General features: G+C 44.3%; 1 protein-coding gene across 1 annotated transcript; it reads left to right on the forward strand.

Moving 5' to 3' along the window:
• The first annotated feature begins 448 nt into the window (after positions 1-448).
• Positions 449-14,833, forward strand: LOC311147418 (stathmin-3-like). The gene is made up of 5 exons (XM_084184120.1): positions 449-572; positions 11,988-12,086; positions 12,278-12,471; positions 13,952-14,143; positions 14,339-14,833. Exons 1-5 carry the CDS (start codon positions 554-556, stop codon positions 14,396-14,398), a joined length of 564 nt encoding a protein of 187 aa, XP_084040246.1. The 5' UTR covers positions 449-553; the 3' UTR covers positions 14,399-14,833.
• Positions 14,834-16,600: the final 1,767 nt, after the last annotated feature.

Below are 16,600 nucleotides of genomic sequence, written 5' to 3' on the forward strand. Positions count from 1 at the left end.
CCCAACATCAGTGCCCGACCTCACTAATGCTCTTGTGGCTGAATGGAAGCAAGTCCCCGCAGCTTGGGTTATGCAACTTGGTTTGTGGAGAGAGAAAGACAGCTTTTAGGAGTGTGAACGCAGAGACAATGACATTTGACAGATTTACAAGCAGTTGCAAACAACTCTCCATTTGAATACGCGATAATAGACAACATATAGGCTTGGTGGTGGGTAGCACTGTCCATGGTGCTGAAGGGGTGTCCTTCAGTCACACCTATGCCCATGCCTCTTAAGGTGACAAAAGGGAAGGCTACCATTTCCTCCTAGTCTTAGATAATAATCCTATACACACATCCATCTGCCTCTGTCCATCCTTATATCCACCCCACGTGTGTGTCTTCGAGCGCTCACGCCTCCGCCTCCCTCCATCACCCCTCCTCTTGACAGACCGCAGCCTGTTAGATCTGACTAGAGTGCGTTCATTGTTCATTAACGCAGCAGCGGACAGCTTCCACACTAACACGGATACACAACCATTTCTTCTCCCTCATCGCCTTTCCCGTCAGTTACCATGGCGAGCACAGTATCAGGTAAGAGTCGGGGAAAAGCTCTATTATTTCAAGCATAGTCCAGTGCATTATTGTAGATTTGGTGATGGCTCGAGGTGCGACCTGTCTCGGTGACCAGTAGCAACCCGTGTGGATGCACTCACTATATGTTACAGACAAGGCTACCATATAGAGTCAGCTAGCCTACCTATTGGCTAAACGTTAGGCTAGAAATAACGCTAAATATACACTCAAACAGTAATACGTTTGATGGAATATTTCAAACGTTGTATAAACGATGGTCTTTGTGATATTGACAAACGGTTACTGGTCCTGATGCAGATGAGACCACTCCTTTTTTCACAATGTCGATTAGCGCGAGTTATGTTTTACAGTATAACTTGCATAATTTCTAAGAATGTAAGATCCCCAATATGACATACAGTAAGACATTTCTGATCAACATTGATTTGTGGAAATGAATAGACTTTGATGGATGCATCCCATGGGCACCAATCAAAGCTCACAACTGAAAGGCTTATCCAGCTATTTAAAAAAAAAGTAAGCAAAAGAGTCAGTGGAGACATAGATAATAAAAACGTGCAATGATATAGATTTGGCCAATTGTGGCAATACAATTGCTGCATAGGCTACTGATGTGGGGAGGTAACGTTTTGGTCATGGGTTCTCTTGCTTGCAACTTACTTAAAGATGAGTGTAAATGTTCATCCAAAGTTTGAACATGTCTTATTATAATTGCATTGTGTGTGTGTGTGTGGGAGGGGGGGGGGGGTGAGAGAGAGAGCTAGAGAGCGAGAGACAGCTATGCACCGAATGACAAGTAATTCATCCCATTTTTGGATAAGCTGGTAATGTTATTATACACATACAAAAGTTATTGTAGTAAACCAAACAAACTGTCCTCTAAAGGACACACAGGAGTAGTAGTGGGGTTTTCATAGAACAAAACAGGAACCAAACCACTAAATATTTAGTCTTCAGCAGTAATATTGGTTAACCACACACACACACACACACACAAAACACACCGTTTTCCATTCCCCTAGATAAACAAAGAAAAAATATCTTACATTCTTAGATGGTATAAAATCTGGATGGTTTATGTCTATGTCATGTAAAAGGTTGTCAGGTGTGTTGTACCTGGCCTAGTCCTATTAGTCAATGTCACATGTGTACTGACTGCAGACAGACACCAGACATAAGCCACTAGGGCCAGCAGTAGCACCCTGCTCACTAGAGCTCAGCTGGTAGAAAGAGAGAGAGAAAGAGAGGAGAGAGAGAAGCCTCTAGGGCCTCCACCCTAGACAGTTGGGGAGAGAATGAGCGAGAGAGAGAGAGAGAGAGAGAGAGAGAGAGAGAGAGAGAGAGAGAGAGAGAGAGAGAGAGAGAATTGGGACTAATATAAAAAGCCACAAAAAAAGACGCCTGGACACCAGTGTGATGTCTAAATTCTGCAGCTTAAACACTTTGTCACCCCTCTTCCTGGTAGAGGTGGCCTATATCATGACGGTGTGTGTGTGTGTGTGTGTGTGTGTGTGTGTGTGTGTGTGTGTGTGTGTGTGTGTGTGTGTTGCTGTGGATCAATAGCTCAGTGCTGAGCAGTAGCGGCCACACCCTTAGCAACAGATAGAATCAGGGGAGTATACAACAGCAGTCCATGTGTTCAGTTGTTTTACAGGAATACAGGTTATGCCCATTCTTCACTGAAAGCCTACTGTAAAAAGGATTCTCTCAAATGTATTACTTAATTTATATTATTTTGTACCATGGTTTTACTGTTGCACTTTTGGTGGACAGATTGAGATAATGTACATTTAAACCTAACCCAAGACTAATAACTGTTAGAGGGTCAGTCCTTGTTTGTTGTCTCTGCCATTGTCTCAGTCTGGCTGGAAGAGGGTTGGGAAAATCAGGAGAGGGAGGTGAAAGAACAAGCTCGCCCTTCCTGTCAAAATTGAACTACTTTGACCTTTGCGCTCTGTTCCAATCAATTCCATTCTGATTATTCACCCCCTTCCCCTCTGTCCTAGTTGATTCTCCTTCAGAGATCTAAAAATATTAAAAAGGGTTAAGCAATATAGCCGACTAGCTGGCCTATGTGGAGCTATAATCATATGTTTGCTTACACCCTACATACCCTGCCTATCCAGAAAGTTCCAGACCCATAACAAAGGGATCCATAATGTTGATGGGAAGTGAACAAGGTATTTTATTGGAACCTTCCATCGGAATGTTTGGGGGAGTGATCACAGCTTGTGTATCCTACCTGTTTCTTAAGTGGTCTAGAAAGTAGGTGAACCCCCTATGGTGTTCTCTGCTACTGGGTGTTCTGTGTCTGCTGGGTTCCCAACAGTGGTACGTCGCTACATGCTAGCTCGTTTTGATCAAAGTCTGTTCTTTTAAAGTTGTACCTAATCCCCTGTGAGGAGAGACAAAAGAGAGATTGAAAATAAATATTCTGAAGCAAGAAAGGCAAGTGTTTACAAAGAAGAGAGAAAAATAGATTAGGATGGACAGATCTGGAAATAGAGTGATAAACAATTCTGCAGAGGCTGCCAGGGTAACAAGCTTAAGGGAAGGAGGGGGAGAGTGTGAGAGAGAGAGAGAGAGAGAGAGGGAGAGAGAGAGAGAGAGAGAGAGAGAGAGAGAGGAGTGGTGCTGCTGAGCCAAATTAGAAATCATATTAAGATTTCATGTGGAAGCATGCACATGAAATATGTGAGGGCCTCAAACTACTTAATTTCCCAAGTGACACCGAGTTAGTCAGGCAGTGCTATTGGAGGAGATAGTATTGTATTACTGTAGAAGGGGGGCTTTTGGCACAGTATTATGAGGATTGGGGATATAGTGAAATAAATAGGATTTAAGTCATTGTTTTCCTGAAATTGTGTCACCAAAAGTCTGATTAGTTTTCTCCTCTTAGTTTACAGTGAAAATGGTTGATTAATCCAATCGTTTATGGGGGTTACGTTGCATCATAGACTTATTTGTGTGTGTGTGTGTGTGTGTGTGTGTGTGTGTGTGTGTGTGTGTGTGTGCATGTGTGTGTGTGTGTGCGTGTGTGTTTGGGGGGCTCATGTAGTAGATCATAGAGTATTTACTTTTTTGCTTCCATTGAACCCCTTCAGCGCCACACTCCATAGACATAATCAGCACCTTGGTAAATATCAGCAGCTTCCTTACTTTCTTTGATGAACCTACCTTTCCTACCGAGGCACTTAGGGCTCTGGCCTCTGCAATGTTAGCCATGCTATGGGGGTCGAAGGGTTTGTTGGCTCTCCGCTGCAGGAGTAGACTGATGTTTTTTGGGGGGACCTAAGGAAATTATTATTCCAAAGAAAACCAAGCAAAGATACCTTTCTAAAAAATAGCATTTTAATAATTTACAATGCACAACCACCAGCATGGAAGACCGTGTGTGTGCACAGCAGGAGGGAGGTTTGTGTGTGTGTGTGCATACTATATGTGTATGCGTTAAAGGTGTGTGTTAGGTGTGCGTATACTGATGTGTGTGTATGTGTAGTTTTAGCTTTGTGTGTCTGTGCGATGTGCATGAGTCTGTGTGAGGCTTTAGCTGTGTGTGTATATTTGTGTGATGTGCGCACACACACAAATGGATGGAGGAAGAGGAGGGTGGAAGTTGACATCACTCCTCAATAATTCAGCACATGACCAGGCAAAAACCAGCCACTGAGATTACCCTAGCGACATAGCCTCGTGGTCGGAAACGTGCCTTCTCTTTAAAGGTCCCATGCAGCCGTTTTCATCTCAATATCAAATCATTTCTGGGTAACAATTAAGTACCTTACTGTGATTGTTTTCAACTAAAATGGTCAAAAAGAAGAAGAACAATTATTCTTAGCTAAATGCACCAAGTATTTTGCTAGAACTGTCTGGGAGTTGTCTGAGAGAGGGGCCTAATTGGAGAAGCCTAATGGGAGGGATGTGTAACCTGAAAACAAGCTGTTATTGGGAGACAGGAGGGCAAACTATCTTTCTTATTGGTCTATCAACTTGACATCACCAGGCGTTCCATTAACCCCACCCAGCCAAACAAGCTGAAATTTCATGTGGTATTTTCAAACAGCACTTACACTAAATTGCATTATCATAATTTTCACAATTTCACAGTATTATTCGAACCTCATAGTGTGGAAATATATATAAAACACAAGACAATCACGTTTCTGTGTGCTCTGCCCCTTTAAGAGTGCATCTGAGAGGTGTGTGCATAGCTGCAGCCACAATCCTCTGCTGTTTCCTGGCAGGATTCAGGATTAGGATGAAGTTTCCCCTAGACACTGGTCTGGGGTTCGTTTTGTATTTCCTCCACTAATGCCCAAGGTTAGCATTTGGGGAGGGCAAACTGATCCTAGACCTTTACAGTGTACCTAGGGGCAACTTTAAACTTTAAAGGGAGGATGGAGGCCTCCTGCTGAGAATAAGATGTCTGCTGCTCACCGCAGGACGCAGTTTTCTTCCTGAATAAAACTGCCAAGTAAAATACGTCTGGGGGCGCGTGCACCTGCAGACACTTCTCCTTCTCTCGTTCTCTCATTCTCTCATTCTCTCTCTCTATCTCTCTCCCTTTCTCACTCTCCCACCACCTCAGCAGCATGCTTTTGCAAAATAAATATACTTTTACAGTCAGTTTCACAATGAGGGTAAATACAATACAATAGATACAAAATACATCAAATGTACAGTTGCTCATTGGAAGAATGTTTACAAAATATTCACAGAACATAACGATTTATGCAACGAGAGCAGGGATGACAGCAAAGGTATAACACAGAATCTCTCCCTTTTCAGATTTGACAATGCTCCGACCACTCTTGCTTTGCCATTTACACTGTAAATGTTACACAATTTAATGAGCATAGAAAAATGTTGTAGCAGTTTCTGACTCTCACATTTGGACAATATTTCTATCCTGCACAGATTGTGCTGTCCACCTACACACAGACATTAGAGACACATGCTTAATTATCTCTTGCATTGAAATCAATCACACCCAATTGTAATTAGTAGAGATCTGAGACAAATCAGATTTGTAGCAGATCTCTGCAAATGTGGAAGCAGTGTTTAACATTGCAGGAACCCATCAATATGATTTAAGGATCTGATAATCTGCGACACTGTGTTACACGACTGCAATGGAAAGGGGCCTTGCATGCGTTTGCAAGGCTAACATGGCTGAAACATTAACGGCACTTTGAAAAATGTTGAATAAAGGATACTTTTTTAAACTCCAGGGTGCGTGCTGTGCTCACTTTCCTCATGTACCCATGAGAGTTAGAGCAGGTCGGTATCTCTGCTCCAACAATGAGGGCCACATCCTACTTATCTATTCAGCAGCAGCAAGCCACCTTAAAAGGCATTGATCTTTAAGAGGAAGTCATATTTCTGGGGGCTAATCGTCTAGACATGCTTCAGACAGGACCAACACACAGGCAGTCATGGAGTGCGTCCCAATTATCTCTCCTTGCACCTAGGGGTAAACGTACCCCAGGTTTTGAACCACTGGTGTAAAATACAATAGCAGATGGTGTCTTTCATATACAATATGTCAGTTGGCATGAGTTCCTTAAAGCACCACAACTGAGCAGCACTTTGAGACGAGTGCTGGTCAACGCACTCCAATGGCTCACACACCCTGCCAAGCATAAAACAAGTCACACTGCAGAATGCACACCACTGAACACAGACTGCGGAGCACACGCTACTTACGTAACCCGCACTTGTTCAGTGGTTGCATTCAGTGGCATGGTTCCTACTGGGGCCAGGGAGGGACCATGTGAAAACTTAGGGGTTGAGGGAGTGGGGGACTGCTTTGGATGAGATTAATATTACATGATACGTCTCTGTGCTGCTGTGGAGCAGTGACAGGAAGTGGAGCATACTCAGCGGTAAAGTACAGTATCTTCATCATCAGAAGACCCATGGGGAGGCGCACAATTTGCCCAGCGTCGTCCAGGGTAGGGGAGGGAATGGCCGGCAGGGATGTAGCTCAGTTGGTAGAGCATGGCGTTTGCAACGCCAGGGTTGTGGGTTCGATTCCCACGGGGGGCTAGTATAAAAAATGAAATGTATGCACTCACTAACTGTAAGTCGCTCTGGATAAGAGCGTCTGCTAAATGACTAAAATGTAAATGTAAATGTAGAAGAGGAGGTGGCGTAGTCACACAATAAGGCAGTTCAAATGGTGAAAGGTCACCAGTCTTCTATATGTTGATTTGATTGATAGTTAGTGGATCTTTCCATACTAGGATACTAGGTTGCGCTCCCATATTTGTGGGTCTTTTCCTGTGTTTGGTGTGCTACGGAGAGTGCAGGTGATCTTTTCCTTTCATTTTTGAAAGGAAAAACGGTCATACTTTCCTTGAAGTGGCTTCTGATGAGGTGTTACTGTACATTGCCTTATAAACATTCATATAACACCTTATAGATGAACTGGAAAATAAAACTACAGGAGAGGCCTCTTAGCTGTGATATATTCACAACGTATCGTGGCCTCTCATACCTGTTTGCTTTGTTATACAGTTTCATAATGTTGACTGCATCTATAAGGTGCTATGAATGTCCATAAGGCAATATAACACTTCATAAGAAGCTGCATTAAGTAAAGTGTTACCAAACTTTCTACCTCAATGGTATTAAAACCATTGAGCCCCAGGTCACTCCCCAAAACCTGACTACAGTACATCCTGGCACTTGGCTAATCCCTTCATTTTACATTTACATTTTAGTCATTTAGCAGACGCTATTATCCAGAGCGACATACAGTTAGTGAGTGCATACATTATTTTTATTTTTTCATACTGGCCCCCCATGGGAATCGAACCCACAACCCTGGCGTTGCAAACGCCATGCTCTACCAACTGAGCTACATCCCTGCCGGCCATTCCCTCCCATACCCTGGATGACGCTGGGCCAATTGTGCGCTGCCCCATGTGTCTCCCTGTCACGGCCGGCTACGACAGAGCCTGGATTCAAACCAGGATCTCTAGTTGCACAGCTAGCACTGCGATGCAGTGCCTTAGACCACTGCGCCACTCAGGAGACGTGTGTCCTATCGGGAGACGTGTGTCCTATCAGCGACCTCCAGACAAACCCTGTCTTCAGCCTAGAAATCGTAAATGAATTCCCCTGACAAACAAGCCTAAAAGCTACATGTCCCCTGCATTGCTGATAACCTCTTGGCCCATAGATAATGAGAACACTGACCTTTAACAAACACAATAGTAATTAGACCTGTATTGATTTAGTGTAACTGTGATCTGTAGGCTGCGTCTTCCCCCTCGCCTCTGCTGACTGATCTGGGTGTGAACCTGAAACAGAGACTCATCACCCAGAGGGCCAGAATGCTAAACAGTTGCTTTGTGTCACAGCTATGTATTTAGGGGTGTGTTCATAAGGGCATGCAAGGGAAAAGGCTGTAAAACATTTTGCAATCTAGAATGAAAATGAGCTAACGAAAGTCCCTCGCTGTTTCAGTCTGGGGGGTTTTCTCCGTTTGGTGCCTTATGAACACAGTACTGTCTCTTATCAGAGCTAGCCATCTTAAGCTTTAGTGGGTTAACTTTGGGTTTGGTTTTACCAGAGTTATTGGCAGGGCCGGACTACCGCATTTGGGGCCCCGGGGAACTGACCTCCAGACCCCCCAATTTGTTTTGCAGTTTTATAATGCTATTCTACACTTTTTGCCATGGGTCAGAGAGAAACATTTGCTGTTTTATAGCTCATCTCATGCTATTGTTCACATTTTGCCATGAGGCTGAGAGAAAATGTTTCAGTTTGAAAGCTAATTTCCTGCTGTTCTATACAGTGCATTCGGAAAGTATTCAGACCCCTTGACTTTTTCCACATTTTGTTATGTTTTGCCTTATTCTAAAATTATTGAATTATTTTTTCCCCTCATCAATCTACACACAATACCCCATAATAACAAAGTGAAAACAGGTTTGTAGAAATGTTCGCAAATGTATTAAAAATAAAAAACAGAAATACCTTATTTAAATAAGTATTCAGACCATTTGCCATGAGACAAAATTGAGCTCAGAAGCATCCTGTTTCCATTGATCATCCTTTAGATGTTTCTACAACTTGATTGGAGTCCACCTGTGGTAAATTCAATTGATTGGACATGATTTGGAAAGGCACACACCTGTCTATATAAGGTCCCACAGTTGACAGTGCATGTCAGAGCAAAAACCAAGCCATGAAGTTGAAGGAATTGTCCGTAGAGCTCCGAGACAGGATTGTGTCGAGGCACAGATCTGGGGAAGGGTACTGAAGTATCTTAGGATGCTTCTTAGATTGATGACACCGGACAAGTACATTTTAGTGTTTAATTGTAACTTAGAATAACATTACCGGAATGCACCTGGTGTCACTCATTAAAAGATGTACGCCTATCACGCTGCGCCTTGGTCCGGTTCTTACAACGATCGTGACAGAAGATCCCACCAAAGAAGGACCAAGCAGCGTGTTAAGGAGCAGACACTGGGAAAGGAACTGGAGAAGTTGGCGATGTCCCAGGTGGGCGAATGGTGGTCTTGGGAGGACATGTTCGCGGGCAAAGGGCCATGGGCAAAAGTTAAAGCCCTGGCGAGAGAGGAGGTACGGCGCCAATCGTGCCGTCGTCGGACAGGCGAGAGGCAACCCCAATAAATATTTTGGGGGGGGCACACGGCATGGACGACGGGGCTGCTGGAGGTAGCTACAGGGCGAGTTTGTGGACTAGGAGAGGATGCCACCAGGTTACGGGGCCCGGTCCGGCCCGTTCCTGCTCCCCGCACCAAGCCTGTGGTGCGCGTCGCCAGCCCGGCCCGGCCCGTTCCTGCTCCCCTCACCAAGCCAGTGGTGCGCGTCACCAGCCCGGTTCGGCCTGTTCCTGCTCCCCGCACCAAGCCAGTGGTGCGCATCGTCAGCCCAGTCCGGCCCGTTCCTGCTCCCCGCACCAAGCCAGTGGTGCGCGTCGTCAGCCCGGTCCGGCCCGTTCCCGCACCAAGCCAGTGGTGCGCGTCGTCAGTCCGGCACGGTCCGTGCCTGTTCCACCTGTGCCTGGTCCGGCACCGGTCAGCTGCTCCACGCCGGAGCCAGAGCTATCCGCTCCACCGGTGTTCAGTCCAGCTCCGGCCAGCAGGGCCAGACCACGAGGGCGAGAGAGAGAGTGGTGGTCACGCCCGGAGCCGGATCCGCCTCCGAGGCGGAATGCCCACCCGGCCCCTCCCCTGTTGGGTTTAGTTGGTGCGGTCGCAGTCCGCGCCTTTGGGGGGGGGGGGGGTACTGTCATGCCCTGGCTCTGGGGACTCTTTTATGTTGAGCCAGGGTGTTAGTTTCTATGTTGTAGTTTCTATGTGTTTATTCTAGATCGTTTAGATCTATGTTGGCCAGGGTGGTTCCCGATCAGAGGCAGCTGTTGCTCGTTGTCTCTGATTGGGAACCATACTTAGGCAGCCTGTTTTGCACAGTTATTTGTGGGATCTTGATCTGTATAGGTTGGTGGTGTTTAACCTTTAGACTTCACGTATTGTTTTGTTGTTTTGTTGTTATTGTTAAAGTACTCATTAAAATATGTACGCCTATCACGCTGCGCCTTGGTCCGGTTCTTACAACGATCGTGACACCTGTAGTAAACTACCTGAGGCTTTTTCCGAGCACGGTTATATGGACAGACATTTAAACGGCTACGGATAGCGGAAAGCAAACCCCGCATTGAGTCAATACTGCCATCTATTGGTAAACATAATACAACATAAATATACCAGGTTACTACAGGTACTAAAAAATGTCAGGTACCAAGACTCTTCCTAGAGCTGGCCGCCCAGCCAAACTGAGCAATCAGGGGAGAAGGGCCTTGGTCAGGGAGGTGACCAAGAACCCGATGGTCACTCTGACAGAGCTCCAGAGTTCCTCTGTGGAGATGGGAGAACCTTCCAGAAGGACAACCATCTCTGCAGCACTCCACCAATCAGGCCTTTATGGTAGAGAGGCCAGACGGAAGCCACTCCTAAGTAAAAGGCATATGACAGCCCGCTTGGAGTTTGCCAAAAGGCACCTAAAGGACTCAGACCATGAGAAACAAGACTCTCTGGTCTGATGAAACCAAGATTTAACTCTTTGGCCTTATTGCCAAGCGTCACGTCTGGAGGAAACCTGGCACCATCCCTACGGTGAAGCATGGTGGTGGCAGCATCATGCCGTGGGGATGTTTTCATCCTTGATGAAAACCTGCTCCAGAGCACTCAGGACCTCCGACTGGGGCGAAGGTTCACCTTGCAACAGGACAACGACCCTAAGCACACAGCCAAGACAACGCAGGAGTGGCTTCGGGACAAGTCTCTGAATGTCCTTGAGTGGCCCAGCCAGAGCCCGGATTTGAACCCGATCGAATATCTCTGGAGAGACCTGAAAATAGCTGTGCAGCGACGCTCCCCATCCAACCTGACAGAGCTTGAGAGGATCTGCAGAGAAGAATGGGAGAAACTCCCCAAATGCAGGTGTGCCAAGCTTGTAGCGTCATACCCAAGAAGACTCAAAGCTGTAATCACTGCCAAAGGCATCCTGTAGCTCAGTTGGTAGAGCATGGCGCTTGCAACGCCAGGGTTGTGGGTACGATTCCCACGGGGGGCCAGTATGGAAAATGTATGCACTCACTAATTGTAAGTCGCTCTGGATAAGAGCGTCTGCTAAATGACTAAAATGTAAAAATGTGCTTCAACAAAGTACTGAGTAAAGGGTCTGAATACTTATGTAAATGTGATATTTTTTATTTTTAATACATTTGCAGCAAAAAATAAAAACCTGTTTTTGCTTTGTCATTATGGGGTATTGTGTGTAGATTGATGAGGAAAACAAGCAATTTTATCAATTTTAGAATAAGGCTGTAACGTAACAAAATGTGGAAAAAGTCAAGGGGTCTGAATACTTTCCGAATGCACTGTACATTTTGCATTGAGGCTGAGAGAGAATTTTGCAGTTTTAAAGCAAATGTCCTGCGTGTCCGTTCGGTAATCCAATCCTGGTTATTGGATTTACATAACCATGCATTGGGGGACATTTTTATTAGAATGATCGATTGTACAGTATGGGTAGCACCAAGCACACTGACACTCTCTCTCTCACACACACACACACAAGACTCTGCCAAAGTGCGGAAATTATAAAACCAGTCCAGTTGGCAGGTAATGCAATAGTCTCTAACTCAATATGCAGTGAAAGTGCCATTACTGCACTCTCACGTTTTTATAGCAGACACACCTTCAATCTCATCCCAGCTGTAATACTAACCTTCTTAACAACATTTCCTCCTAAAAACCTGGGGCCATGGTTGCCATGGTCACAAAGGAATATGGCAAAGAAATATGACTATTATTTTACCCTTCGAATATCTTACGACTCTCGCTCTCTTTGTTTCTTTGTTCCTTAAAGCCTACACAGAGAAGATCAAGGAGATGTCCATGATGTCTCTCATCTGCTCCTGCCTATACCCCCAGACATCATACCCCACCACCAACTACCAATTTGGAGGTCAGCCCAAAGTGTGCTTTGTTTAATAATGTGAATGTTGTATTTTGGTTTTTCTTTTTTCTTAGTCTCAAAACACTTTACATTGTATGGCCGGTAATTCATCTTATCTACCACCAATGTGTAGCACCCACCCATCTGGGGTAATGCACAACAGCCATTTTGTGTCTTATTTGTCTTGTCTCTCTCAATAGACCTGGAGGTGAAGCCCATCAACAAGCGACTGTCGGGCCAGTCCTTTGAGGTGATCCTGAAGTCCCCCACCGACCTGTCCCCAGACAGGCCCAGTCCCCTGGCCTCTCCCCCAGCCCTGACCTCGCCCCCCAAGAGGGACATCTCCCTGGATGAGCTGCAGAAGAGGCTGGAGGCCGCTGAGGAGAGGAGGAAGGTAAGAGAAGAAGATGGAGGGAAAGGAGGGAGGGAGTAAGAAAAGGGAGGATGGGGAGAGAGTAGGGGAAAAAGCAGGTGAGATAGAAGTTCATGGAGGTTGCTGAGGACAGGCGGAAGGTAAGAGATGGGAACAGAGGGGAAGGAGAGTGCAAGAGAAGGAAGTGAGAAGAGGGGGGGGGTGAGTAGGTCAGGTTCATAGAGTTCATGGAGGTTGCTGAGGAGAGTAGGATGGTAAGAGTGGATGACTGATGCAAGTGTATGAAGGAAGAGGACAAAAACATGTGAAGTATGTTAATTGTTTGCTGAGAGGAAGGTAAGAGAAGAGGAAGGAAGGGAAGGAAGACAGAGGGAGGGAAAGGAGGGAGGAAAAGAGGGAGGAGGAGAGAGACAAAAAGCTGGTGAGGTAAAGGGATATTGACTTTGCTGAGGAGAGACGAAAGGAGAGACGGAAACAGGAGATTAGGTGAAATGAAGAAAAGATAATCACTCAATGGAGAGAAGGAGGCGAAGAAGCAGTAAGGAAAGATGAATGAGATGGGGTAACAAATTCCAGTCTCTCTCTAGACATCCAGACCCTCTACTGAAATGCCAGAGCTGTCACACATGAATGAGCTTGGTTGTGTTCATTAGGCACCAAATGGAAGAAAGCGGACTTATCTTTTTCCATTGAAAACACTTTTCAAAATGTTTTCTGTAGCATGCCCTAATGAACACAACCTTGAAAAGGAGACAGATATCCGACATTTCAGACATAAATAACTAGCAACCCATTGCTTCATCATCCTAGTTCAGTTAGGGGGATTTCCTGGGTTTTCTGTGAGCCTTTTTCTACCTTGCATTTCCACTTAAATAGAAAAACTGAAGACTAATTATCGTTGTTGGGTGACAACTGCTTCAATGCTTAGTGGCTGCGTATCAGACAGACCCAGCCAGACCTGTCACTGGGTTCCCTGAGGGAAGGAATAGTCATGAATGGGGAGGGCCTGTCATCGCTGCTGGAATATACCATAGGGAGGAGGGAAATGTGTCTGTGGAAGTCTGGGGGTGAGACAAGCAGTGAAAACAGAAATCCAAATTTCAGTTGCAAAATCTGGTTGAATCCTTTGACAATCAATGATCAGGCAACTCATTAGCGTTTGGATTCAATTCCCTAATATTGGGGAAATTATTTAATCATCAGCCTTTCCAACAACATAATAGGAAGTGGATATTTAACCAGCGAACAAACACTTTGGCAAAGGGATAGAAATTGGTTATGGTTAGGGTCAAGGTTAGGTTAAGGGACAAGAGTTAGGTTAATTTAAGTGAGGTTAGGGTAAGGGTTAGGGTTACGGAAAGGCATAAAAGTTAGCATTGGGTTAGCGTACTACTGCCGTACACTGACATTCATTTTCAGTAAATATACACTGCTAACAAAATAAGTTCCTCATAGACTATCTGTGCTTCAAAAGACTGCACTTTTTCTCTCTGCTCCCCAGTCCCAGGAGGCTCAGGTGCTGAGGCATTTGGCTGAGCGCAGGGAGCACGAGAAGGAGGTGCTGCACAAGGCCATGGAAGAGAACAACAACTTCAGCAAGATGGCGGAAGAGAAGCTCAACTCTAAAATGGAGGCGAAGAAAGCGAACCGGGAGGCATACCTGAACTCACTGAAGCAGCGGCTCCGTGAGAAGGTGAGGACCTGTTTTGTTTTCTCTCCTCTCTATCTCTAAGTCTGACACCCCACCTTTTCTTCCGCAGAGAAATAAATATCTATGCTCAGAACAGAACTAGCTAAGTACTCTGACATATTTCTAGGCAGTAGACAACATAACCTGTCACATGCATCTTGACAGATTTCTCTTTGTGGTGTTTATGGTTTTTCCTAGGAGATGCATGCAGCAGAAGTGCGCAGGAACAAGGAGCTGCAAGCAGACCTTTCTGGTTAAGAAGGCTTTACTGAAAGGAATTCCCATTTCCCAGCTTTTGCTCTACATACTGCAATCTCATCTGTCATTCAATAGGGGAACAAGTTTACCTGCAAGATATCACAACTGTCATAGTTCTTCATCTCTCTACACATCCCTACAGTATAACGTTTTTCTTTCTCTCACTAAAACATCAACACCACCAGCATTTCAAACAGTAGATTTTCACATTTCTAAATGGTTGGAATAAATTCTAATGGCTGGAATTTCAAATGTGCTGAGCACGCCCACACACACATGCACAGACACAAACATACATACAATTCACACACTGACGCACGCATATAAACACAAACACTGACATGCATCGCTTTTTACATAAATGGCATGGATTGTTGAAGGGGAGTCTGTCTTGATCTAACTGTGTAATGGACTAATAAAATGCAAGTGTACTGGATGTTGTCAATATTATTTTGGGTGTAAGACAAAATACATATTCTGTCCACATGATCAGCATAGTAGAATAACTCAAATGCAGCTGAAAGTCTACTATAGTCAATTTTTTGTTTAAACAAATAGCTAGGTTTACATTCAATTGGCGACAGATTTTCATGGGAATATTCAAAAATCTGCATAAAAACAATATGCGCATTTTCACACCAGAGATGTTTTTCCATCTAATTGACTTGTTGCAGACAATGCGTGATGACATAATGCACATAAAAATACATTTTGCGGTTAAATTCCCATGTACCGAATAAAAAATACATGTTAAATGGGATTCCATCACATTTTGAACTCTACTGATGGATTTATCACAAAAAATGTTTTGTGTTATATAGCGAGTGTGCCCACTCTGGTATTGGCAAGTGCGCTCTGGTCAACAGCGTTTTCTGTGCACTCTTGGTTAGCCGCTTGCGCGCACGAAGCCTATAGCCTACATTATGAGATTATAATATGCATAAACATAATATTTCCCTGCCGCTGGACAAAAGAGCGATATTATTTTGTATTTTTCAAACGGCAGCCAAGCATCGATTATCATGTCACCAAAATAAGACCCTAGATATTTATTGGAAAGGAGCAGAAAACTCATCCACCATCTTGTACTTTCACCACCCTGTGGGAAAGGAGCATCAAGCTCATCACTTCGCACTTTCACCACCCCCTGTGAAGTTCATCATAATTTATTTAATCTGTACCTTAAAAAACTGCATGCTCTCCGGACGAGTCGTAGTTGGAGGACCACACAACATGTCATCGCGTGACTCCAAATTAACTTCGATATGACGGTTATCGTAACAATATTTGCGCATAAGCATTTTCACCGGCATTTCTCGTATAATGAATTTTACAGACACAAAAAATCTCACCTTGTCTAGAATATTTAGTTTAGTCGACATTTGGACAACTCTGTTTCAATCAGTCCTGTCAGGACATTTTTTATCCGACATGTACTTTACTCGCATAAAAAGGTTGGATGTAAACCTAGCTAGTGAAAGCGAGCACTTTTGTCACCCCAGATGAATAGGAGAAACCTATTCATAGTTATCATTCGTGGTTAGTTATCAATATCTCTGCTGTCACATTCTCAACATTTAGGCTTTGTTTTCAAGTTGGTGCTAAATATAGCATAAACATGCAGTCAGGCATGCCACAATACATGCCATCATGGTGGGAGGAAAAATATAGAAAATATAAATATAAATAGTGACATGAGGAATAAATACACACTGAATAACGAATAACAATAACATGGCTATATACAGGCAGTAGCCTACCAGTACCTAGTCATCTTCTATCCACATGACCCCATGATGATTTCATGGGATCCATAATTTCATTAGAGAACTTTGTAGCCTACCCATAATGATACATTGTTCATGTCCCTTCCACATACAGTGCATTTGGAAAGTATTCAGACCCATTGATTTTTTCCACATTTTGTTACATTACAGCCTTATTCTAAAATGGATTAAATCTATTTTTATCCTTATCAATCTACACACAATACCCCATAATGACAAAGCAAAAACAGGTTTTTAGAAATGTTTGCGAATTTATTACAAATAAAAAACGGAAATATTTCATTTACATAAGAATTCAGACCCTTTACTCAGCACTTTGTTGAAGCTCCTTTGGCAGCGATTACAGCCTCGAGTCTTCTTGGATATGACGCTACAAGCTTGGCACACCTGTATTTGGGGAGTTTCTCCCATTCTT

Source organism: Coregonus lavaretus (genome assembly GCF_964263955.1).
Source record: "Coregonus lavaretus genome assembly, chromosome: 20".
NCBI classification, from domain to species: Eukaryota; Metazoa; Chordata; class Actinopteri; order Salmoniformes; family Salmonidae; genus Coregonus; species Coregonus lavaretus.

Bases quoted from the DNA above. Each gene is read 5' to 3' on its own strand.
- LOC311147418 (XM_084184120.1), top strand. The intron at 12,087-12,277 runs GTCAGCCCAAAG...CTCTCTCAATAG, and splicing joins CACCAACTACCAATTTGGAG to ACCTGGAGGTGAAGCCCATC. The intron at 14,144-14,338 runs GTGAGGACCTGT...GGTTTTTCCTAG, and splicing joins AGCAGCGGCTCCGTGAGAAG to GAGATGCATGCAGCAGAAGT.